The sequence below is a fragment of the Pristis pectinata genome, chromosome 27 (assembly GCF_009764475.1).
Source record: "Pristis pectinata isolate sPriPec2 chromosome 27, sPriPec2.1.pri, whole genome shotgun sequence".
NCBI lineage: Eukaryota > Metazoa > Chordata > Chondrichthyes > Rhinopristiformes > Pristidae > Pristis > Pristis pectinata.
The window spans coordinates 5,368,348-5,392,463 of NC_067431.1; the positions used below are offsets into that span (position 1 = coordinate 5,368,348).

General features: G+C 48.5%; 1 protein-coding gene across 1 annotated transcript in view; it reads left to right on the forward strand.

The window, feature by feature from the left end:
• Positions 1-253: 253 nt before the first annotated feature.
• LOC127583568 (V-set and immunoglobulin domain-containing protein 10-like 2) overlaps positions 254-24,116 on the forward strand; it is a 139,201-nt gene continuing 115,338 nt past the window's right edge. Inside the window, exons 1-2 of the mRNA XM_052039690.1 lie at positions 254-310; positions 1,031-1,205. Coding sequence (XP_051895650.1) covers positions 254-310; positions 1,031-1,205 — 232 coding nt within the window. The remainder of the gene's footprint in view (positions 311-1,030; positions 1,206-24,116) is intronic.

Consider the following 24,116-nt stretch of genomic DNA (forward strand, 5'->3'; position numbering starts at 1 on the left):
ATTAGGGATGTTGGCTTAAGGATAAATATTGCTCTAGGACACCAGAGTTATATCTCTTTCTCATTCAGAATAGTGTTGTGGGATCATTTACCTTCCCCCAGGAAGTCAATGGAATTTTTATATTTCATATCAAAATATTCATAGAATTTATAATTATAATATTTATCTGATTGTATAATTTATATAACTCTGATCATTTCATATGGAAACTTGGACTTTAGGCAGTGCGTCAGTTCCTCATTATTGCCCGGGAATGTCCACCTTGGTTTTGGTGTCAGGACCGAGGCAGGCAGAAGCCACGGACACAGAGGTAGGAGCCCGAGGGATGGGATTTCTGCACGGGCCGTACCTTTATGGACAACTCTGGTGGTCCTGCCTCAGTTGAACACGATTGGTCAGATTCGTGCCTGTTTGGGCGGTGAGTGGCAGCTGATTGGTTGGTGTGGAGAGTGGTGATGGGCTGGCCCTGAGGTGGTCCTATGGCGGTGTGAGGAGACCGACACAGTGTCGTCAGCTGCTGGGAAGGAGGTCAGGCTGGTGGGAGGTGCGAGGGTGGAACAGCGGAGGAAAGGACTTTTTCTCCAGGAGGATTCTTCCCTCGTCTTGGTGAAGGAAATTTTCCAGTTGACCTTGAATGTATGGAGGGAGCTGGGAGTGTGCAATGGTGTGGGTCAGGGTCTGGGTGTGGAGGGAGGGGTGTGGGGTCTGGGTGTGGAAGGAGGGGTGTGGGGTCAGTGTCTGAGGTTGCGTCGACCTTTTGGGCGTTTTACCAGGGATGGAGACAGTGGACTGGGTCTCCCTCAGGACAATGGCTAATCCTGCACTGGTTACTCGGGCTTCAAAGGACCAGGGTTTGTGTTGACTCAGGAGTTTCCCGTCTGTCTGTCTGGAGCTGCATTCATTTTGCAAACCTTGAGGTGTAAAGTAGAGGAATGTGCAGGAAGGTATGGTCAACGGAGCCCCTGCCGTTTAACCACTTCATCCCCACTGAATCTGCCCCTTAGGCTAAGGATACAGATGTCCTTAACAGGACCAATCTGAGAAGCACAAGTGTGCGGGCATCACCAAGAACCCGAGCCAAGGAAGGGCTGCCCCGCCCATGATAGTGCTCACAACTCTACAGAGGCTGCAGCCTGGCAACTATTTCTGCAGGTCGAAGTGCGGTGTTCGTTGGGTACCAAGCTCCCTTGCTCTGTTCCTTGAAGGTGAGTCGTGTGTGTAGATCATAGCCTTCCACTGAGTGCCCCGATGCACTTCCCCTGATTGTCAAGTTACAGCAGTTGCTATGGAGCTGTATTAGAATGTCCCAAACTCTGGGCAGTTTGGAGTCAGAGCCCAGCTATTCTTCCAGAGTGTGCACTGGCACTATCCAGAGGGTTCACTGGAAATATCCCCTCTGTCAAAAATGTACAATTGTTTTTAAAATTACTTCAAAAATTGTTATAAAAACATATTATCAGCAAACAATACTCCACATTTTTTGTTCACATGTTGGCATTGCAGTACCTGATCTACGGACACGCACGACAATTGAGTTGCCCACGGATTTGCCTGAATATCACGGAGTGTGGAGAAAGACCCTCACTGCTGCACCAAATTGGAACATTTACTGTGACCGACTGTGGGTGATTAGGTAGCACGAATGCCCAACAAACAACTTGCATCTGGGGTGGCAAAGAACAACACTTCAACTCTGTGAAACACTGTATATGAGATTAAAATGATATTTACCTCGTTTGTACACTTTTCAAACCTCTGTCACCAAGTTCTCGTGTGTTATTTAAACAATTCACATCCGTGACAGAGATGAAGCATTTGACGTTCCAACAATATTTAGACTTCAATTTTGAAGGGATATAGTGTGAAAGAGACTGGAGTAACAACAGCTGATCTCCTGTTCTCGGAGCCCTGAGGGTGTGGAGAGAACTGACCTCTCAGTCAGAGCACACCACCAAAGAGTTCAGGGGACTGAGACAGCAGGGCCCAGTAACCCACTCCACAGGTCACTGGGGTCAGTATCTGAGGGTGCAGAGGATGGGAGTCACAGGGGGCAGTGTCTGTGCACAAATTCTCCTGAGTGATAGGGACCAGAGTCCGACTGTGGTCGGGGGTCAGAAGGGCTGGTATTTGAGAATAGAAGGGGCTGGGGCTCACAGGGGTCAGTATCTGAGTGTGGAGGGGGCAGGGGTCAGTATCTGAGGGTGATGGGACCCCTGAGTTACTGGGGCAGATATCGGAATGTCCGGAGCCCAAGCCCTCCTTCTGTGATCCAGTATTTGTTCCACATTTAACACCCGTTTTGAGGCAGTGCAGAAGTGTGTTTCTGTGTGGACAGCTGCCCGGATGAAGTGAGTGAGGCAGGAGGAGACAGAATGGGGACTGAGAGAAGGACAGGAAAGGGCTTTAGCTGGACATTCAGTGGAGAACTTTCCACTGAAGGGGTAGGAAGACCTTGAAATCATCTGAGCCCCTCCAGCCTTCGTTGGGAAGGCCTGCAGCTCCCGCACATCAAACTATGTAACCGTCACCCTGCTCAATCTTCCCATCACACAGGCTGCTGCAGGGCTGAACAAGCTCAACCTCACGGCAGCCTCAGGCTTAATACGAGTCTGGCCCAACCTTTCAGTGGATGATCTCTGCTGACCTTTTGTGGAACTCTTGTCTTCCACATTTAGGGATCAGGTTGTAGAGTTTCTCTGAAGATCCTCCAGGTTCAGCATGTCCGTTTTCTGTCCTGTTGATCAGAGCTGGCCAGAGTCCCTCGGTTGTTGTCTGACAGAAGCAGATTTTGATTTGTTTGAGGGAAAGTCTTACCTGATGTCTCCCTCAGAAAGCTACCTGTTTGCTTTAACTGCCCAGGGCAATATTTGTATGAATGACCAATGTCTAGTCCTTTTGAAGACAACATCCTGGCCTCAAACTCTGGACAACCATCACCTTTGTGCTAAACTTTGTGTTCAGAACAGATTGCAAACGTCAGACAGGGCATCCAGGAGCTGCTGAGAGCCACCAGCAGCATCAGAGTTGTATTCCAATCAGTCACCTCCTGGCCCAGCATATCTCTCACTTTGCTGTTAGCATCAGACACACCATCAGCAGAGGTCCAACCCTGATTCATAGGAAGGGCAGGCCAACAGCAGGAGTAGTCATCTCTAAACATGAAATGCCACAATACATGCACAGTGAACAGCAGGAGCAGTGGCTGAGAGAACTACCAATGGATCAGATCAAAGTTCTACAGTCCTGTACACGGGGTATTAATTGGAGCTGGAAAACTACACAACTAATGGCAGAGGAAGTTCCATAAACATCCCTAATGTCAACAAGGGTAAAACTAAAAACTATTTCCAATCATCTTTGGCCAAGAGTTCCAGGTGGATGATTGGTCTCAGCTCCATCCTGAAACCTCCAGATTTCTGCCAATGGTTTCAGTCCCCATGATGTCAAGAAATGGCCGTGAGCCTGGGTACGACTAAGGCTATGGGACCATACAGCAGCACTGAAGACCAGTGCTCCTGATCAGCTGCACCTCTAGCCAGCTGTTCATTACAGTAACAATGTTGGCATCTATCTGACAATGTGGAAAATGGTCCAAGTATTTCCTGTCCAATAAAAATAGGATAAATCCACACATTCCATCTGTTTGCTCTTAATTGTTGCAAAGTGATGAACGAAGCTGTTGCTGGTTCTAGCAAGTGGCCCTTACTCACCAATTACCTGCTCATTGATGCTGTCTGGGTTCCACCAAGATCACTCAACCCCAGGCCTTGGTCTAAACAGGGACACTGTGAAAATGATTGAGCATCACCGACACTCAGGGAGCACACATCAGGTCCCCATGTTGGCGAGGTTCTAGTCACAGAGAGAAGGCTTTGTTCTTGCATTGCTGTGCAGCCTTTACCTTTGGGGAAAAGCAGTCCAGGGCACGCTGGAGGGGTGTGAGGGAGCAGCAAACAAAAAAAAACAAGTGTGGGGTTGGCAGAGGAGGGGGAGAACATGAGGGGAGGTTTAGGGAGGGAGTTTCAGTGTCTAAGAAACTGAAAAAAGAACAAAAAACAAGAAAAAAAACTGCAGAGATAATACACAGCATAACTGCCCTTCAATAGCTACATTAATCCACAGAAGCTCCCTCTGTTCCACCCTTTGCCCTCCCCCACCTCCACCGCTACCTAAACTTGTTTTCCCTCTCTCATTTCTGACCAAGGGTCTCATTCTTGAAACGTTGCCTGATTCTCTCTCCACAGATGCTGCCCGACTTGCTGAGGGAAACTTATCTAAGAAGCTGAACACTGCCAATGGTGAGACAAAAATAAAGAATTCTATAAGAATCTACAGGCAGAGATCTCAATCTCAAACAGACGGCCTCAGACAAATGCATCTGTCCTACAGTTAGAAGATTCATTAACAACACTCCGTTCATTGCAGTGCAATAGTCATCCATGCTGTACAGCAACTGACTCTCATAGAGGATGCTTATTCCACCCACTGTATGTTTTATGGATGTTGTCACTGTGCTTCACTGCGGTTGATCTACGGGTTGTTCCCGGGGACACACACCGTGACAGACATTAAGTGTTGCTGGAAGATCATCAACTCGATGAACAGTAATACAGTATGAACAGTATGAACCCTATGAACAGTAATACAGTGACATGGATGGAATCTGGTGATGCTGTCCGAGGGTTAGGCATTAGCTAGGATGCTGGGAAGAATTCCATGGCTTCTCTGAACACTGCCGGGGGATCTTTTACATTTAACTGTGAGGAAAGTGTGGGGAAATGGTGCTCCGAGAGCCAGCAGAGACTTGTTGGGCCAAACAGCCTCTTTCTTGGTTGTGAGGAAATATGAAATTGTAGTGGTTGCTACCGCGGAATAAAACAAGACTCTACTCGGAGGATTGCCAAACAAGAACTGGTTTATTTTCCCGCCTTGCGCGGGCCCTTTAAGGGAGAATGTTCCCGCCCAAAACAACCGGCAATGACGTAAGTACTACGTCATCAAGACTTTCCCGCGCGCGGGTTCTCCCCGTCGCTCGGAAAGACGAGGCCCACCGCCATCTTGGGCCTCGTCGCTCCGACGCCGCGCGACCCGACTGCCGAGCCGGTTCGTCCGACTAAACGGTGAGTCGCCACACAACCCCCCCCAGAACCGGCGATACAGTCCCCAAGGTCCGTGGGCTGTGCCAGCTGCCGCTTAGGGGGGCGGCCTCTGCGTCGCGGCGTGGCGACCTCGACAGGCTGTTGCAGATCCAAATGGGCCGGTTTGAGGCGGTCCGCCGTGAAAACCTGTTCCCTGCCTCCAATGTCCAAAATAAAGGTGGATCCGTTATTCCGTATGACTCGGAACGGTCCCTCATATGGTCGTTGCAATGGCGCCCGAGGTGTGCCCCTGCGAACGAAAACAAACTTACAGTCCCGTAGTTCCTTGGGCTGGCAGGATGGGGCTTGACCGTGCCGTGAGGTGGGAATCGGGGCCAAGTTGCCAAGCTTCTCGCGCAGTCTTTGTAGGACTGCTGGGGGTTGTTCCCCTTGGTCCCGAAGGGCAGGTATGAAATCCCCAGGGACAACTAGGGGCGCCCCGTACACAAGCTCAGCTGACGAAGTGTGGAGGTCTTCTTTGGGGGCAGTGCGTATGCCGAGCAGGACCCAAGGCAGCTCGTCAACCCAGTTAGGACCCTTCAGGCGGGCCATCAAGGCTGATTTCAGATGGCGGTGAAAACGTTCCACCAACCCGTTTGATTGAGGATGGTAGGCCGTGGTGGTGTGCAGCTGCGTCCCTAGCAGGTTCGCTAATGCAGCCCAGAGACTGGAAGTGAATTGGGTGCCTCTGTCTGAAGTGAACACCAAAACGTGAGACCCAAGTTGTGAGCAGCGCCCGGGCGCAGGAATCAGTTGTGATGTCAGTCAGGGGGGTTGCCTCAGGCCACCTCGTGAACCGGTCCACGATGGTAAGGAGGTACCGGGCTCCTCTTGAAACCGGCAGAGGGCCCACGAGGTTGACGTGTATGTGGTTGAACCTCCTACGGGTAGGCTCGAACTGCTGTGGTGGGACCTTGGTGTGTCGCTGGATTTTTGACGTCTGGCAGTGCGGACAAGTCCTGGCCCACTCACTGACCTGTTTGCGCAGGCCATGCCAGGCAAACTTGCTGGCGACCAGTCGGACAGTAGATCTGATGGACGGGTGCGCCAACCCATGTACCGAGTCAAAAACGCGTCTCCGCCAGGCTGCAGGGACTATAGGACGGGGCTGACCCATTGTAACGTGCAAAGTAGGGTCTGCTGACCTGGACCAACGAAGAAATCTCGGAGCTGCAGACCCGAGACTGCGGTTCTGTAGCTGGGCAGTTCGTCGTCGGCTTGCTGTGCGTCAGCTAGGGCCGTGTAGTCGACACCCAAGGATAGGTTGTGGATGGTTGGTCTGGAAAGGGCATCAGCAACGACATTATCCTTTCCGGAGACATGTTGGATGTCAGTTGTGAATTCGGAAATGTAGGATAAATGTCTCTGCTGATGAGCTGACCAGGGATCGGAGACTTTGGAGAAGGCAAAGGACAGAGGCTTATGATCGGTGAAAGTGGTGAAAGGCCTGCCTTCTAGAAAGTATCGGAAATGCCGGACCGCCAGATATAGTGCTAGAAGTTCCCGATCAAAAGCGCTGTACTTCAGTTCGGGCGGTCTAAGGTGCTTGCTGAAGAATGCCAAGCGTCGCCAGCGGCCTTCGAGTAGCTGTTCCAGTATCCCACCCACCGCGGTGTTGGACGCGTCTACTGTGAGGGCAGTCGGGACGTCAGTCCTGGGGTGTACAAGCATCGTGGCGTCTGCCAGGACATCTTTGGCCTTAACGAAAGCAGCCGCAGCCTCGTCAGTCCAGGTGATGTCCTTGCCCTTACCAGCCAGCAGCGAGAACAGAGGGCGCATGATACGGGCTGCTGCAGGGATGAACCGATGGTAAAAGTTGACCATCCCAAGAAATTCCTGCAGGCCTTTGACTGTGTCGGGGCGGGCAAAATGGCGGATAGCGTCCACCTTGGCGGGTAGGGGTGTTGCCCCGTCGCTGGTGATTTTGTGGCCGAGGAAATTGATAGAGTCAAGTCCGAATTGGCACTTGGACGGGTTGATCGTGAGGCCGAAATCGCGGAGGCGGGAATACAGCTGGCGGAGGTGGGAAAGGTGTTCCTGGCGGTTATGGCTGGCGATCAGTATGTCGTCTAAGTAAATGAACACGAAGTCCAGGTCTTGGCCTACCGCGTCCATCAGCCGCTGGAAGGTCTGCGCGGCGTTCTTAAGGCCGAACGGCATCCGAAGGAATTCGAACAGGCCGAATGGGGTGATAATCGCAGTTTTGGGGACGTCATCTGGATGGACCGGGATTTGGTGGTATCCCCGAACGAGGTCCACTTTGGAAAAGATGCGGGCCCCGTGTAAGTTTGCTGCGAAGTCCTGGATGTGAGGGATGGGATAGCGGTCTGGGGTGGTGGCGTCATTCAGCCTGCGGTAGTCGCCGCAGGGCCTCCACCCTCCGGTGGCTTTGGGGACCATGTGCAGGGGGGAGGCCCAGGGGCTGTCTGACCTGCGAACAATCCCCAGCTCCTCCATGTGATGGAACTCTTCCTTTGCCAGGCGGAGCTTGTCTGGAGGTAATCGTCGTGCTCGGGCATGAAGGGGTGGCCCTGTAGTAATGATGTGGTGTCGTACCCCGTGTTTGGGCCTAGAATTTGTAAACGAAGGTGCCAAAATTGATGGAATTTCGGCTAGGAGCTTGGCAAAATCGTCGCCAGAAAGGGAAATGGAGTCCAGGCGCGGGGCTGGTGGGCTGATTTCTCCCAGGGGATAGGTCTGGAGAGTGCTAGAGTGGACTAACCGCTTCCTTCGCAGGTCGACTAACAGGTTGTGGCCCGAAGGAAATTGGCTCCTAGGAGTGGTCGGGCGACGGTGGCAAGGGTAAAGGTCCAGGTAAAACGGCTGCTGCCAAATTGTAATTGAAGTGTTCGGGTGCCGAAAGACCGTATCGTTGTACCGTTGGCGGCATTGAGTAGAGGACCTGGTGGCCTGTCACGAGTGTCGCGGCCGGTCGGGGGCAAAATACTGACCTCCGCTCCAGTATCAACGAGGAAACGCCGTCCAGATTTCTTGTCCTGAACGAAGAGGAGGCTCTGTCGGCGGCCAGCCGCCGTAGCCATCAGCGGCGGCTGGCCCTGGCGTTTCCCTGAAACTTGCAGGGTGGGCGGCATCGACGGGCCTCCGCACCCCACCTCTGATGGTAGAAGCACAGCTGGTCACCCGTGTCGTCGTCTGCGTTCCTGGGGCGTGGCTGCTCATTTGCTGGGGCCGGGTGAGGCGGGCGTTGGGCTCGCGGCCTGGTGATTTGACTGACGGGCGAACCGCTCTCGCGCTTGGCCCTCCACAGGACATCTGCCCGGGCGGCCACCTCACGGGGGTTGCTGAAGTCGGCGTCAGCTAACAACAAGTGGATGTCATCGGGGAGCTGTTCGAGGAAGGCCTGTTCGAACATCAGGCATGGCTTGTGTCCCTCGGCCAATGCCAGCATCTCATTCATTAGGGCGGATGGGGATCTGTCCCCCAGGCCATCCAGATGAAGCAGGCGGGCGGCGCGCTCACGACGGGAGAGGCCGAAGGTCCTAATCAAAAGGTCTTTGAAAGCTGGGTACTTATCTTCTTCCGGATGTGACTGGATGAAGTCTCCAACCTGGGCAGCTGTCTCTTGGTCCAGAGAGCTAACCACATGGTAGTACTTTGTGGAGTCGGAGGTGATCTGCCGAAGGTGGAATTGCGCTTTGGCCTGGTCAAACCAGACGTTGGGCCAAAGTGTCCAAAAGGTGGGCAGCTTGAGGGCCACTGCGTTGGCTGCTGCGCTGTCGTCCATTGCGCGGGTCCAAAAGCCGTTTGGACCATCGGGATCACCAATGTAGCGGTTGCTACCGCGGAATAAAGCAAGACACTAGTCGGAGGATTGCCAAACAAGAACTGGTTTATTTTCCCGCCTTGCGCGGGCCCTTTAAGGGAGAATGTCCCCGCCCAAAACAACCGGCAATGACGTTAGTCCTACGTCATCAAGACTTTCCTGCGCGCGGGTTCTCCCCGTCGCTCGGAAAGACGAGGCCTGCCGCCATCTTGGGCCTCGTCGCTCCGACGCCGCGCGACCCGACTGTCGAGCCGGTTCGCCCGACTTTTGTGGTGAGTCGCCACAAAATATAAATATGAGGTAAAGCCTGACAAATAGAACTTCAGGCGGTTCAGCTCTCCCTCAGCACTGCAATCGAGTATCTTTCTGAATTTTGTCCCAATCCCTGGGCTGTGCCTTGAACCTGTCACCTACTGACTCTGGGAGGAGAGCGCTTCCACGTGATCCACGTATCACGCTTGTCAACTTCACTACCTCCTCTTCATAGAATCATAGGAAAGTACAGCATGGAACAACTCCTCCACACCGACCAGTGGACACTCTTCTGTATTAGTCCCATCACCTAGTACTTGGTCCACAGCCCTCTATGCATTGAGTATACAAGTTAGGAAGTCATGTTGTAGCTGTATAAAACCTTGGCTAGGCCACATTTGGAGTAATGTGTACAAATCTGGTCGCCGCTTTATAGGAAGGATATGGAGGCTTTGAAGAGGCTGCAGAAGAGGTTCAGCAGGATGTTGCCTGGATTAGAGAGTATTAGGTATAAGGAGAGGGTGGAAAAACTTGGATTGTTTTCTCTGCAGCATCGGAAGCTGAAGGACGAGCAGATAGAAGTTTATAAAATTACGAGAGGGATGGATAGAGCAGACAGAGTGTAAATGTCAAATACTAGAGGGCATGGCTTTAAGGTGAGAGGGGAAGGTTTAAAGGAGATGCATTGGGGTAACCTTTTTCAACAGAGAGCGGTAGGTGCCTGGAACGGGCTGCCAGGAGAGCTGGTGGAAGCGGATACGGTAGTGATGTTTAAGAGGCATTTAGACAGGCACCTGAACATGCTGGGAATGGAGGGATACGGATCACATGCAGGCAGATGGGATTAGTTTAATTTGGTGTCATGGTCGGCACAGACATCGTGGACTGAAGGGCCTGTTCCTGTGCTGTACTGTTCTATGTTCTATGTTCCATGACTGCATCCCTGGTACATACCACTCCCTGGGTGAAGAGGGGCCTCCTCACATCCTCTCTGCATCTCGTCCCCATTACCCTAATCATATGTCTTCTAGCTTTATCTGCTTCTAAATGGGGAAAGGTTTCCTGCAGTCTCCCCTATCTCTACCCCTCATATACCTCAGTCATGTCCCTGATTAGCCTCCTCTGCTCCAGGGAGAAAAGACCTAGCTCCTCCGGTCTCCTCAGGACTCCCCAAACCTGCGGCTATTCCTGTGCTGCCTAGCCGTGTGTGTGTGTGTGTGTGTGTGTGTGTGTGTGTGTGTGTGTGTGTGTGCGCGTGCGCGTGCGCGCGCGCTCGCACAGAGTGAAAGGTCATGGCTGTCATGTGACCGTGACAAGACTGACCCCTCTGGCTGGGATGACACCATTGAGCACATGGCCGAAAATGACACCACTGTCAATCAAGGTCTGGCTCAACCCACCTATTAGTACACACCTTGACTATTGGGCCTATGTAAATACCTGTTGTACCTGGCCATGGCCCATTGGACATTTTTGAATCACCTAGGCTGGCTCCAACCAGCTCTCCAGCACTATAAAAAGTGCTGCATGTGCTGGTTTGCTCTCTCTGAGGATGCTGAGGTAAGCTGTGCTCTACTTCAGGGTAGATAGTTAAAGATCCCGGGGAGCATTAGAGCCAATGTTTGTCCAGATTCAAGGTGTTCAAGCATTGTATTGTTTATTCCTTGATCATTTGTAACCAGTTCATTGTGTGTGTGTGTATCTCACCCCTGTTGTGATTTTCCCCCACGTCTCGCAATCACCCATGTGTGCATCTGTTCCCATCCATTCTGTCCTCACGTTTGTCTTTGTAAATTGTATTTTAAAAAAGGAAAATTTAAGACTTGTGTCTGAAGCCCTCTGCCTTTAAGACCTGAAAGAACCTTTTCTCACAACTGTGTGTGTACAGTATGAGGGTTTCCTCACCACACTGTGCAGGTAACACCATGGAAATTCAAAAGACAAAAGACTGTGGTGGAAATCGACCCATCCACTCCACAACGATCCCTCTATTGTTGACTCTGGTGGGCAGCAGAAGCCTCCTGTGTGGTCTTGGGAAGCATAGGCAAAGGGCAGATGGAGGTTGGCCTAGTGGCCAGCTCTAGCCCCCCACCCCAGGCAGGTCCTAGTGAGGGAGGTGAATGGGGTAGGAGACTAAATAAGGGTTGACAGAAACAGGTGGAGCATAGCCACGCTGCTTGGCTCCAAACCATGAAAAGCCTTTCAAAAAACATGCCTCTCTGGAGGCACCCTCCAGCGTGTGCTGATGACTGGTTAGGTTGTATGGAGATCATGTGATCAGTGCCTGTGACACCACATACCCAGTGGTGAGGATGGATGGTTAGTCATCGTCATGGAGTGGTACGGCATGGAAACAGGCCCTTCAGCCCACTGTGTCCATGCTGACCATCATGCACCTACCGTCTTTTTTACACTAATCATTTTATTCTCCCCACAGTCCCATTAGATTCCACCCCCTTCACTACCCCCCCCCCCCCAAACACCCTCCCAAGGTGTTATCACTCACAATGCAAAAGGAGCAATTTACAGTGGCCAATTAACCTGCCATCCTGAAGATTTTTGGGGTGTGGGAGGAAACTGGAGCAGCCGGAGGAAACCCATGCGGTCACAGGGAGAACGTGCAAACTCCACACAGACAGGGCAGGAGGTCAGGATTGCACAGGGTTGCTGGAGCTGTGAGACAGCAGTTCCACTGTGCCTCATATCATCCCATTTACTCTCTTTTCTTGCAGCGTTTCCTTAATCTGATACGCTGCAGTGTACAGCACAATGTCTGGGTGAGAGCTGGACTAGACCGCCACGCACTATTTCAGGGGCCACATGTTGCTGTTACACACTGTTTGTTTTAAAACATGCTAATTCACAGGGCAGTAAATTAATAAACATGCAGATTTAACAAGCACTCTTCATATTCACTGACATAGCTTTTATCAATGCTCAGTGGAACCTTTAATGCTGTTCACACAGTCATCTGTGGCCCAAAGTGTCTCCACACATATTCTCATCCACTGCACTCCAGCCAATTAGTGTACATTTCAAACGGTTTAAATACTGATTGACTGGGACTGCCTGAATTTACTTTGATTGCGATTCTTAGCTGGAATGCTCTGGGCAATCCAGTTTTTATGCAGGCTGTTTAGAAACGAGTAAAATATCTGCTGAATTTATGCTCCAATGTTAATGGAGTGTTTTGTAAAAATTGTCTTAAAATGGTCCTGAAGGAAATCAACTTTAATGACCGCATGTTCATGGTGGATATACTTGTTAATGGTTCTCAGTAAATTCCCAAGGCTTGGAGTGTTAATGGACAAGATGCATTTGGCTCCTGAGCTAGTGTTGGAGCAATGGAACAGCATGGTGCACAGAGGCAGCCAAAGCAGAACAGACCAGGGAAGCAGAGACAAAAGTGGAAAGGACTGAGCAGAAAACAATACACTGATCTTATCTGACACTTCTCCACCAACAGCAACAGACACATACAAATGTGCCGCCTCCTACTGAGGACAAGGACCAATATACCTTTAAGTTCCCTTCCAAGTCACAAATTATCCTGTAGGTTTAAACCTGGTGACCCAAAGGGGCAGTGATACATTTCCATACTGTCAGTCCTTCACCATTGCTGAGTCTAAATTTTGGTACTCCACAATTTAAGGTACAAAAAAAACATACCAAACCTCATTTTAAGAGTCCCTTCACCAGAAAGATCAATGGTTCAAGAAGCGGATCATTGCCAAATTCTCAGGGGAAGCTAGGAATGTGTAGTCAATGTTGGCCTTGTCAGCGGCTCTTATGAAAAATTAATTAATGAAAATGTTTTCTGAGTTAATGGGAGAAATTTTCAGCTGCGCTCTAAATTCAGTTGTAAGTTGCCTGGAAATGATGCAAATCTCGTATGGAGTTCAGCCTCAAAGCACTCAGTTCTCTAGTTTGGGCTCATTTAAGTAATGTGCCTGGCCACACAATACAAGCCAACTGGAGGTTAGGGGCCTCATTCACAGAGTAATCCTGAAGTCCCGTCTCTGTACACCCCACAAACCATCGCACATCTGACTGCATCATGAGGCTACACTACTCCATCTTATTGGGGGGTTGATTTGATTGTTTTCATCACTCTTCGTGTGAAGAAGAGCTTCCTGTTACCACCTATCACTTGTTTAAAAGCCGTGACCCTGACTTTACACTTCACACTCCACATGGTTCTCCATCTTGTACGTCTCCACAGAAAAACCTTTATCTCCTTTCGAAGCTGAGAGACCCAGGGTTGCCCTGTCTTTCCTCATCACCGAGATGCCTACAAATGGGGATTAGTCTTGTGAACAGCTCCCAAAACTGAAATGCCTGGAAGCAGACAACCTGATGAAGGAGTGGTGCACTTTGATCATGGTTTTACCACTATTGTACCTGTGGATTTGGTTCAGTCAGTAACATTGCATTGACCTTGTTCATTGTTGGTCAGTTCGAGCTCCAAGTTTACTAAATCTTCTCTCTACTTGAGTCCAGGTTATTTTAACGTCATTATGAGGTGTGTACATGGCCTGCTCTTCCTTTCCACCCGTACTTGTCTACTAATTGTCTGGGATAAATTTAATTTGTCATTAAACTTGCCACTTGCATATTTAGTGCAAAGGTCCCTTATTTTCGACTGAGCCTGCACCAATTCCCCCAGCTCCCCTAGTCTGATAGCATCCACGTATCAGACGAACTTGCATTGTGTTGTTAAATCCAAAATGCCATTCAAGTGATTCAGTTACAGATCCCCAGTACACCCTGTTCAATAATTCTCTCCACCCTCACCATGACCCGACTATAACTCTGCCAATATGCTGCCATTGTTTTAGCTCGCTGCATCAATTTTTCATCTGCTTCCCTGAAGCCTGGATTCTAACTGAGCTCTTTTGCATGGGATATTCTGAGACCTTCTGAAGGCCTGGGTGTAACACATTGTCCAACTTACCAGGGTCCATGGGAAAGATGCACATTAATGAAAAATAAACAGATGACGGGTCAACGAGTGAGTAACAACAGCATGATTTACCTCCTCATCTTAGAGGTACAGTCCACTGTCAAAGTCTCTGCTACTGGAGACCAGTTGGCTTATTAAAATGCCCTGAAACTGGAAGCACAGATTTGTGCTGGTGTACTAACAATAATCACTTCTCATTTTCAATATTCTTCCATCCTCACCAAGGCAAGGATCAGAATTCAAGCCATGCTCTGTTGCACCTACTTTCCCATCTGACTGGACCTGTCTGATTTTAAAAATGGTAAATATTTTCATGATGCCCCTTTGAGGGGCTCCCTCTGGTGTAGGACACTCATCCATGTGGATAATGGGAGCATTTGTAATGGGTTTTGATGGATTGAAAACAATGTCAAAGAATCAAACACTTTTTTACAAACATTCAATTTGATTTAAAGGGAAAGAATATTCTATTGGATCTTAAACATTACACAAGGATGAATGAGTTCACTCTACCGTTTCTCTGGTATTCTTGGTACTGCACTGTATTCGAGGATTTAAAGTTGTTCCTAGGTTTCCTTGTTTTCAAAAACCTCTGTTGGACTGAGCCTCCCTATCACTCCACTCTGCAGCCCTGTGAGACCTGTGCTCTCGAATTCTGCCCATTCAGCCTAGCCCAAAGCTTTGGAACCTCTCCAGCTCTCTATCTCTTTTTCTCCATTAAGACACTCTTTGAAGACATAACTTTTTGACCAAGTGTTGATCATCTGCCCTAATACCTCCTCATACAGCTTGGTAGGGCAGGCACAGTAGTGTGGCGGTTAGCGTAACGCTTTGCAGTGACAGCGACCCGGGTTCAAATCCAGCCACTGTCTGTAAGGAGTTTGTATGTTCTCCCGTGTCTGCATGGGTTTCCTCTGGGTGCTCCGGATTTCTCCCTCAGTTCAAAGACGTACAGGTTAGGAAGTTGTGGGCATGCTATGTTGGCACTGGAAGCGTGGCGACACTTGCAGGCTGCCCCCAGAACACTCTACGCAAACAATGCATTTCACTGTGTGTTTCGATGTACATGTGACTAACAAAGATATCTCATCTTGTCTTGTCTTTTGTTTGATAACACTCCTGCGATGTTTGTCAGTTGCGGGGAGGGGCGGGCAGGGGGTGAGGGGGAAGGGGTCTTTTTCTTTGTTAAGGGCGCCCATAAACAGGAGTTATTGTTGTTGGAATTGCTTATTATGGACAAATTGGAAGCAGTGCATCGATCTCCAACTTCTTGCATTGTGAAGATGCTCTTTTCCTCATAATTCATTTCAAGGGTAGGGGCACTTCTTCCTTTGTGGAATAGGCCATCTTAACCAACGCAGACTCATGCTTGAAAGAGATGTGCCTAGCAGGTACATTGGTCAGGATTTGTAAATCCAAAGACCGGGTACAACGGACAATTCCACTTTTGTTTCTCCCTCTGAGCACGCCGTAGGCTTCGTTAACAGCACATTTGCTCATGAGCTACCTGGTGCTACTTTCAAGTGTCAGAGAGTATTGTCATGTAGCAGTGTTTCACTGCCAGCACCCTCGACATATCGGAGTGAATATGAGGAGGTTTGAACATCCCACTGAACTACCTGCCTGGAGTCTATGCTTAAATTGCTCATTCATTTTAGGAGTTTCTTGGGATTGAGAATAACTTGCTTCCAGTCTTTGACCTGAACACGAACTCTGTTTCTCTTTTCATAGATGCTGCCTGACCTACCGAGTACTTCCAGCATTTTCTGCTTTTGGTCCAGTTCTGTGGTGGCTGGTGAGACGAATGTGGAGCAGGGGTTACTTGGTTGGGTGGGTGGTCTACTGGTATGTATCGGAGGCGGTGCACTCCTCCTGTCATTTCCACTGGGCTTCTGCGTGGCCCCCCGTGAACACACCAGAAGTTCTTGATGACATTCGGAAGGCTCCTTCTCCTATCTGAGTGAGCTGAGTCAGTAACTCTCATGAGTCCCTCCCATGAGTCAGTAACGATGTTACATTTTTCAAGGAGGCTTTGAGAATATCTTTCAGTGTTTCCTATCTACTGTAAATTTTTTTGCTGTACTGCAGCTCCAAGTAGTGTGTCTGTTTTGGGCGCCTGATGTTCGGCATGCAAAGGACTTGGGGTGTGTAGCAGACTGACTCTGCGCAATTAGGATCTCAGTGTTGGCCCAGGAGAGGTCACTGAAGGTGCCAATGGATTTGGAGGAATTTATGGTGATATGCTGGTCATATCGCTCCAGTGTTTTTTAGGTGCTGCTGATGGTAGTTTGTATCTTTCAAGCATATAGGAGAGCATGGATCACTGCTGCTGGTAAACCAAGAACTTTGTGCTGAGTTTAGGATCTTAATCTTCAAAATATTCTTCCTCGGATGTCCAATGGTCTGATCATTGATTGCTTTCACTGAGAGGTGGCTCCTAAGATTTGGAAAGCTTGTGTCATGCAGAGTGGAGGTTGATAGAGGAGCTTTATGCAGTGGACATTTAGTGCGTTGTTGTTAGATATATTTCTCAGATGCAGGTTAGTAGGAAGGTACATTTTAGAAACATGCTAATAGTAAGCACCAGCCTCTAATATTCTGCGTTACCTAGATTGTATAGGATGATCTGAGCGTGCAAGATCACTCTTATGCACTCAGTGTATGAGCTGCAGTCATGTAAAGATAATTCTGTAAGCTATAGTTTTTAAAGTATCTCTGCACTTTAAAAATGCTGAGCTCTGAAACTCATCACACGCATCAATGTTTCCAAGTTGTATCAAGAGGTGTATTTTTCATTAGTAGATCGATTTCTTTAAGTCTGTGCACTGAATCTTAGAATGAATTTTGAACTGAAGATTTAAGTTTCATTTGCAGACATTGGCACATTTTCTTTCAACCAACAGTTTTTGATTCCTGTGGGGAATTAAAGATAAGATGTGGCCTTGAAGTTGAAATTTAGATTTGGTGTCTAGTTCTAAGTCAATGGAGCTTTTAAAAATGGTGATTTAATTCAACTACAGTAAGAAATTGCTTTAGTTTATGCAGTCAAAATTGTAATGAGTGGTATTGTTTACTATCAATTGGAACATTCGTTTGGACACAGTTTGGTTCAGTTGCTGTGGGGCAGAGAGCTGGTTTCTCAATTGGCTCGTCCCACACAGGTTTTATTGTGTAAGAAGGAATCATCAATTTGAGTGAGAAAATTAAGGTTATTAATTATATTTTCAAATATTCTGTCCAATTTTGGACTTTTAAGATTGACTTTGTGAGTTTACAAAAATCAGATGCAGTGTTTAGGATTAACACTAATGTCAGACTCAAACTCCAGTCTATAAGATGTTGCCAGTGTGGATAAGTCTATGGGGAAGTTAACCCTCTCCACGAATAGCGCTTTCCGTCAAGGTGTTTGATTTTAAATGGATGCCATTCTGAAAGTGAACCACAGGAGATTGTGGATGATGGATTTTGGACCATGGGAAGTGTGACAGGAGAGGCAGCGGCCGAGAGAGTCTCAGAGCCCATCTGTGCATGTCTGGTGCTGCGTAAACATGAATGAGGGACCCTCAAACGTGGCACTTTTGGGGTCACCTGATGTTCTCAAAGAGGGGATTGCCTGGGGTTTGGGGGGTCAGATTTCAGCGGTGAAGAGAGGAAAGAGAAGTGCATGTGGGGGCGTTGTTGCATACCAGAGAATGGAGCTTTCGTCGGGGAAACGGATGACATTTGTTGAACCTGCTGCTCCAACAATACTGTTAGTTTAGAAATGGAAAAAGAACAAGAACACAATGTGTCAGGATATATTGGGATATTTCTGGGACTAAGTTACCTGGGCATAATTCGCCAGCGGATATCAGTTTGATTTTGGGCTGTGGGCCAAGAAAGGTGTGGTTAAGAATAGGTAATTAATTATTTTCCCTTGAAGGAGACAGTGTCCTTCCCTATGAAAGTCAAAGAAAGGCTTGCTTTAGATGGTGCCTGTGGCAAGGACAGGGACAGCTGAGGATTGAGAAGAGGTCATGATTTGCAGTTGTCAACTGTGGGATGGAGATGTTTGGGGGCAGCTTTGAGGATTTTTATGTTCATTTTTGCTTTGAGGCTTGTAATTCACTCTGCATATGATACTCTAAGTATTACTTGGACAATTAAGGAAGTGAAGACACTGTAGGGCCCTGGGGGGTGTTGTAGAACAGAGGGACCTAGGAGTCCAAGTACGTGGTTCCCTGAAAGTGGTTTCACAGGTAGACAGGGTGGTGAAGAAGGCTTTTGACACACTGGCCTTTAGTGAATTAAGTACAGAGGTCTGGATGTTATGTTGCAGTTGTAAGAGGTGTTGGTGAGGCTGCATTTGGAATATTGTGATCAGTTTTGGTTACCCTACTATAGGAAAGATGCCATTAAGCTGGAAAGAGTGCGGAGGAGATTTACAAGGATATTGCTGTGACTCGAGGGACTGAGAAATGGAGAGAGGTTGAGCAGGTTGGGACTGTTTTCATTGGAGTGTAGGAGAACGAAGGGTGATCTTATAGAGGTGTATAAAATGATGAGGGGCTTAGAGAAGGTGAATGCGCACAGTCTTTTCCCCAGGGTTGAGGAATTGAGAACTAGAGGGCACAGGTTTAGGGTGAGAGGGGAGAGATTTAACAGGAACCTGAGAAGCAAATTTTTCACCAGAGGGTGGTCTGTATATGGAATGAGCTGCCAGAGGAACTGGGGAGGCAAATGCATTAACAACATTTAAAAGGCACTTGAACAGGTACATGGATAGGAAAGGTTTAGAGGGATATGGGCCAAATGTGGGCAAATGGGACTATCTTAGATGGGAATCTTGGTCAGCATGGACCAGCTGGGCTGAAGGGCATTGTTCCATGTTGTATTACTCTATGTGACCTAGAAATGGTTAAATATTCATTCCTTCTATCTTGTAAATGGTCATATTATAATATTGTCATGATCCCTTTTCCAGTGTGTCACTGCTTTAGGTTATGAGCTTGGGTACCATGAGTTAGTTATGATAGGACATTTTATTCTCCATGCCTCCCACATGATCATGGCACTGCTAGTGATTGGGAAGCTGGACGTTGTCTCTGACAGCTGGAGGGCAGCCTTGGAAGAAACCCTGATTCCCAAAGACAAAATTGTGACCACAGCAGGAGATCCTGGCATTAACTTCACAAGAGCCTCACTGAAGGGAAGAGTGGCTCATGATGTCAGGCAGAAAAAGAATGGAAGCTGACAGGCGTGTGAAAGGGATTGCCTTGTGGTGGAGGGGGCGGAGGTGAGTGGGATGGATGAGGTTTTCAGTGATGGGTCCCGGTGGTATATAGACGGCAACAAACAACGGGAACTCAGCCGGTCGAGCAGCATCTGTGGGAGGAAAGAAACTGTCGACATTTCGGGTCGAAACCCTGCATCAGGACCGGTATATAGACGGGAAACCATGGGCAGTCATGACAACCTTGGGGAAGAGAATGAGCAGTGGGAGCTTTCCACCAGGGGATGTTCTGCCCAGGTGGCTGAATGTGTAGCTCTAATTGAGACATTACAGTATGGGATAGATCGACGGTTAAACGTACACACTGATGTAAGGTACGATCACAGACTGAGGATTCATAACCTGCGCAGATGCTGGGATTTGGCATGGGAACATCGATCAGAAATTGTTTGCAGCAGTGTATTTGCAGGGAGGATGGCAGTGATGGTGTGAAGGTTCAGCAGCAGAGCAGGGGCCAGGAGGTGCCGATGTGGCTCCCATAAGGGGTTATCACTAGAAGTGCAACTTGGAACTACTTGGGACAGAACCTTGTGTGATCAATTTAAATACTTAAGACACACACAATAAAGCAGCAACAATTTACGGAGATATAAAAAAATGGAGCAAAAACAAAAGGCTGGAGGAACTCAATGGGTCGAGCTGCATCTGTGGGGGGAAGCTTTAATGAGGCTGATAAAGGCCATGTACGGTGGTTGACGCCACTCCCAGTTTCTCTCTTGTTGCACACTGAAGATCTTGTCCACTGTGCCTCTAAATGGACAGAATACAGACAATCTTTAGCCACAAGGAGGAAGCAGTTGTGGAGGACCCTTGCAATGACTTTCCCTGTGGCAGAGGGCAGGGAGACTCCTCTGTGGTTACCAGAGTTGGAGCTGTCTTCTTTCTTGAACATGGCCATGGTTACAGCACCTGAGATTCTCTGGCATGTCCTCCTCTTCCCAAATGTGGGAGAAGAGGCTGTGCATCTGTGCTGATGTTCTTTCCTGCCAAAGTTTCATCAGGGATACCCCAGAGCCTCATTGCTTTCCAACTGACACATGTCTGTCTGTTTGGGGTGGTGGTGAGATTGGACTGGACAGTTTGCTCTGGGATGGAGTCAGGGATTCATTGCTGTGATTTGGTAAACTGACCTCTCAGAGGCCAAACACCAGCTCACAGACTCCTCCTCTTACCTTCCCCTAGAGCATGATCCCGCCACTGAACATCAGGCCATTGCCTCTTACTGATCTCATATCTTCAGGAGATTTGCCTTCACAGCCTCCAGCCTCATAGTTCCCCGGCACCACGTAGCTCACTGCTACCTCGTCCCCAATATCCACAGGCAGGATTATCTGGGCAGACCCATTGTCTCAGCCTTCTCTTGCTCCACAGAATGTATATCTTCCTATCTCTCCTTGTCCAGTCCCTCCCCATTTACCTCTGTGACACCTCAGAAGCTCTCCATACTTTGATAGTTTCCAGATTCTGTGGCGCTGCTGCAAATAATTTTTCATTGCACCTGTGCCTGTGACAATAAACTCGACTTTGACTTTGACTCCTGGTCCTAAGACAGTTGGTCTTCACCATGGGCTCCCTCTACTCCTTCATACCAGAAAGTGCAGCCTGAGGGCTATCCAATTTTTCCTTGAACAGAGGCCCGACGAGACCTCTCCCACCACCACTCTCCTTCACCTTCCTGTACTTGTTCTGACATTGAACAACTTTCACCTTCAACTTCACTCATTATCTCCAGTTAAAGGTGTGGCTTCGGGAACTTGCATGCAACCCAGCCCTACTTATCTTGTGTGGGTTACATGGAATGGTCCCTGTTTCAGTCCATCTCAGGACCTCTCTCTCAACTTTCCAGTACATCGATGACGATATTGGTGCTGCTTCCTGCACTTCTACAGGACTCGAAAATGTTGTTGCCTCTGCTGCCAACTTTCACCCTCATTTTCACGTGGTCCAGATCTGACTCCCCCTTTCCCTGTCACTGCCCTACCTTAATTTTGGGATGAGTTAGCGACCAGTATCCGTATGTGCCCACAGACTCCCAGTGCTGTCTTGATTACACTGCCTCCCACTGTGTCCTGTAAGGACATCATTCCTTTCTCCCTGTTTTTCCATCATACCTGTTCCAACAACGAAACCTTCCACACCACTGCTTCTGAGATATTTCTATATTTCTTTCTGTCACTGAAAGAGATCATTCAGCCCATTGAGGCTGGGCTTTTAGATCAATCCCATCAATTCCATGTCGCTATTTATCTCTGTAATCTATTTTCTCTCTCGCATGCCCATCAACACCCCCCTGATTCTCCAATCACCCGTTTACACTAGGGACAATTCAGAGGGACCAATTGACCCACAGCATATCAGGGAGGAAACCAGATCACCCAAAGGAAGCCCACCGAGTCACAGAAGGACAGTGCAAATTTCAAACAGGAAGCAGCGGAGACGAGGATTGAACCTGAGTCACTGGAACTGTGAGGTAGCAGGACTAAATGATCCGCTCATAAGAGATCTCTTGCTTTTCTCTTTTTCCTGTGGTTTACACCTACTATAGTTGAGAGGGCTCTCAACTGCATCTTCTCTATTTGCTGCATTTCTGCTCTCACCTCCCCCCCCCCCCCACCACCCCCCGCCAGCCAGAGAAAGGATTGAGTGCCCCTTGTTCTCACCTTCCACTCCATCAGTCTCCACTTTCAGCAGAGGGCTGTAGACTCAGCCAGCTCCATCACAGCCACAATCGAGGACATCTTCAAGAGGTGGTGCCGGAAGAAGGTAGCCACCATCACTAAGCACCCTCACTATCCGGGACATGCCCTCTTCTCGTTATGATCATCATCGAGGAGGCACAGGAGCCTGAAGACCCACAATCAATGATTCAGAAACAGCTTCTTTCCCTCTGCCATCTGATTTCTGAATGGTCCATGAACCCATGGACACCACCTCGTTATTCCTTTTTATTTGCACTAGTTATTTATTTTTGTACTTTATAGTAATTTTGTCTTTTCACTGTACTGTTGCAACAAAACATCAAATTTCATGTCATCCAAGTCAGTGACAATAACTCTGATCCTGATTCATAACTTCCTCCACCTTCATAACTGTTCCACCACCAGACACATCTTCCCCTCTGCTCCCTGTCCAACATTCCACAGGGACTGTTCTCTCCATGATTCCCTGGGTCACCCTTCCACCTCCACCAAGTACTCCATTTCTCATGGCATTCTCCCATGCAACCGCAGAAGATGATTCACCTGTCCTGTCAACTCTTCCTTTCCCACTGTTTAGGGATCCAAGCAGACCTTTCAGGTGAAGCCATGATTTACTTTCACTTCTTCCATTCTAGTGTATTTGGTACTCACACCGTGGTCTCCTCTACACTGGAGAAACCAAACACTCCATAAGGGTGATTCTGACCTTCAATCCCCTGCCATTTAAATTCTACATCCCACTCCCACTTCTCTTTGACCTCCTCCTACATGTTCTGATAAAGTCCAAAGTCATCTCACAGGACAGCAGCTCATTTTCCATCTGGACATGTTGCAGCCCTTGGGACTCAATATTGAATTCAATCATTTCAGATAACCAGCCTTTCCTGTTTGTTACACAACTGATGTAAGGTCGTCCACTTGTAACATTAATACAACCTTCGTCTCTCCAAACAGGCTTTCTGATCTGCTGGGTGTTTCCAGCATTCTCTTTTGTTTCCTACTGAAGCAACAGCTGTGTTCTGCGTCACAGTTCCTGTGTAGTCTTTTGTTTATTCATTCGTCTATTAACTCGATAACACAGAAAGCACTGTGTCATTGGGATAATCTTGGTCTCCATCCTGTCAGAGATGTACCTTTCATCCTCTCCACCCCTCCCTCCCTCCCTCTGCAACATGAAACACATTTTTAGTCACACTTTTCCAATTCTGATGAAAGGTCATTGATCTGAAACATTAACCTGTTTCTCTCACTACTGATGCTGCCTGACCTGCTGAGTATTTTCAACACTTCCCATTCTTATTACAGTTGAGCAGCTCTTTAAAGTGTTCCTTCCAAGTGGGCACTGACTGCCTCACTGTACTTAACAAGTTGACCTCCTTTCTCGGCTTTCATGGGGTGGGGGGGACCTTTGGTGTTTGGCCCATAGTTGGTCTTGAAGGCGCTGAAGAATCCAAGCATGTCATAGTTATTTACAAGTGGATGGATCTCCTGCCCCCTCTGCCCACAACCTGTTCTTTTGGTCACAGGTTTCCTGTTGGGCCTTGACCTTCACATATCTGTGGACTGTTCCCTTACTCTTAAGGAGTGGTGTTTTCCAATTCAAGAACGTGCTTGTGGATAATTCACTTCTGGATCTCCTGGATATTCTCATCGTGCCTTTCCTGACGATTTCTGGTAGAGGTGCTAATTATAGTGGGCTTCAGGGCAGTCCAGATGCTGTGGCATTCTGCACCTGCTGTTGGCTGAAGATCATCACGTTGTCTGTGAGGCACTGACTACCGTTGAAGGATCCTTTGACATTGGTTTTCCTGTGGCAACGTTTCTGTGATCGGCCCAAATCATGGCACAGGCGATGTGGTCTCTTGCTCAGACGATGAGATCAGGGGTGTTGTCATGAAGACCTGTTTTCACTCTGGCAGAACAGGTTGTTATTCTGACAAGACTGTGCTCCAAGCATCCTGTCGGGAGGAGGACTGCATTGGAGTTAGTTTTCCCTCCTTCCTTCTTG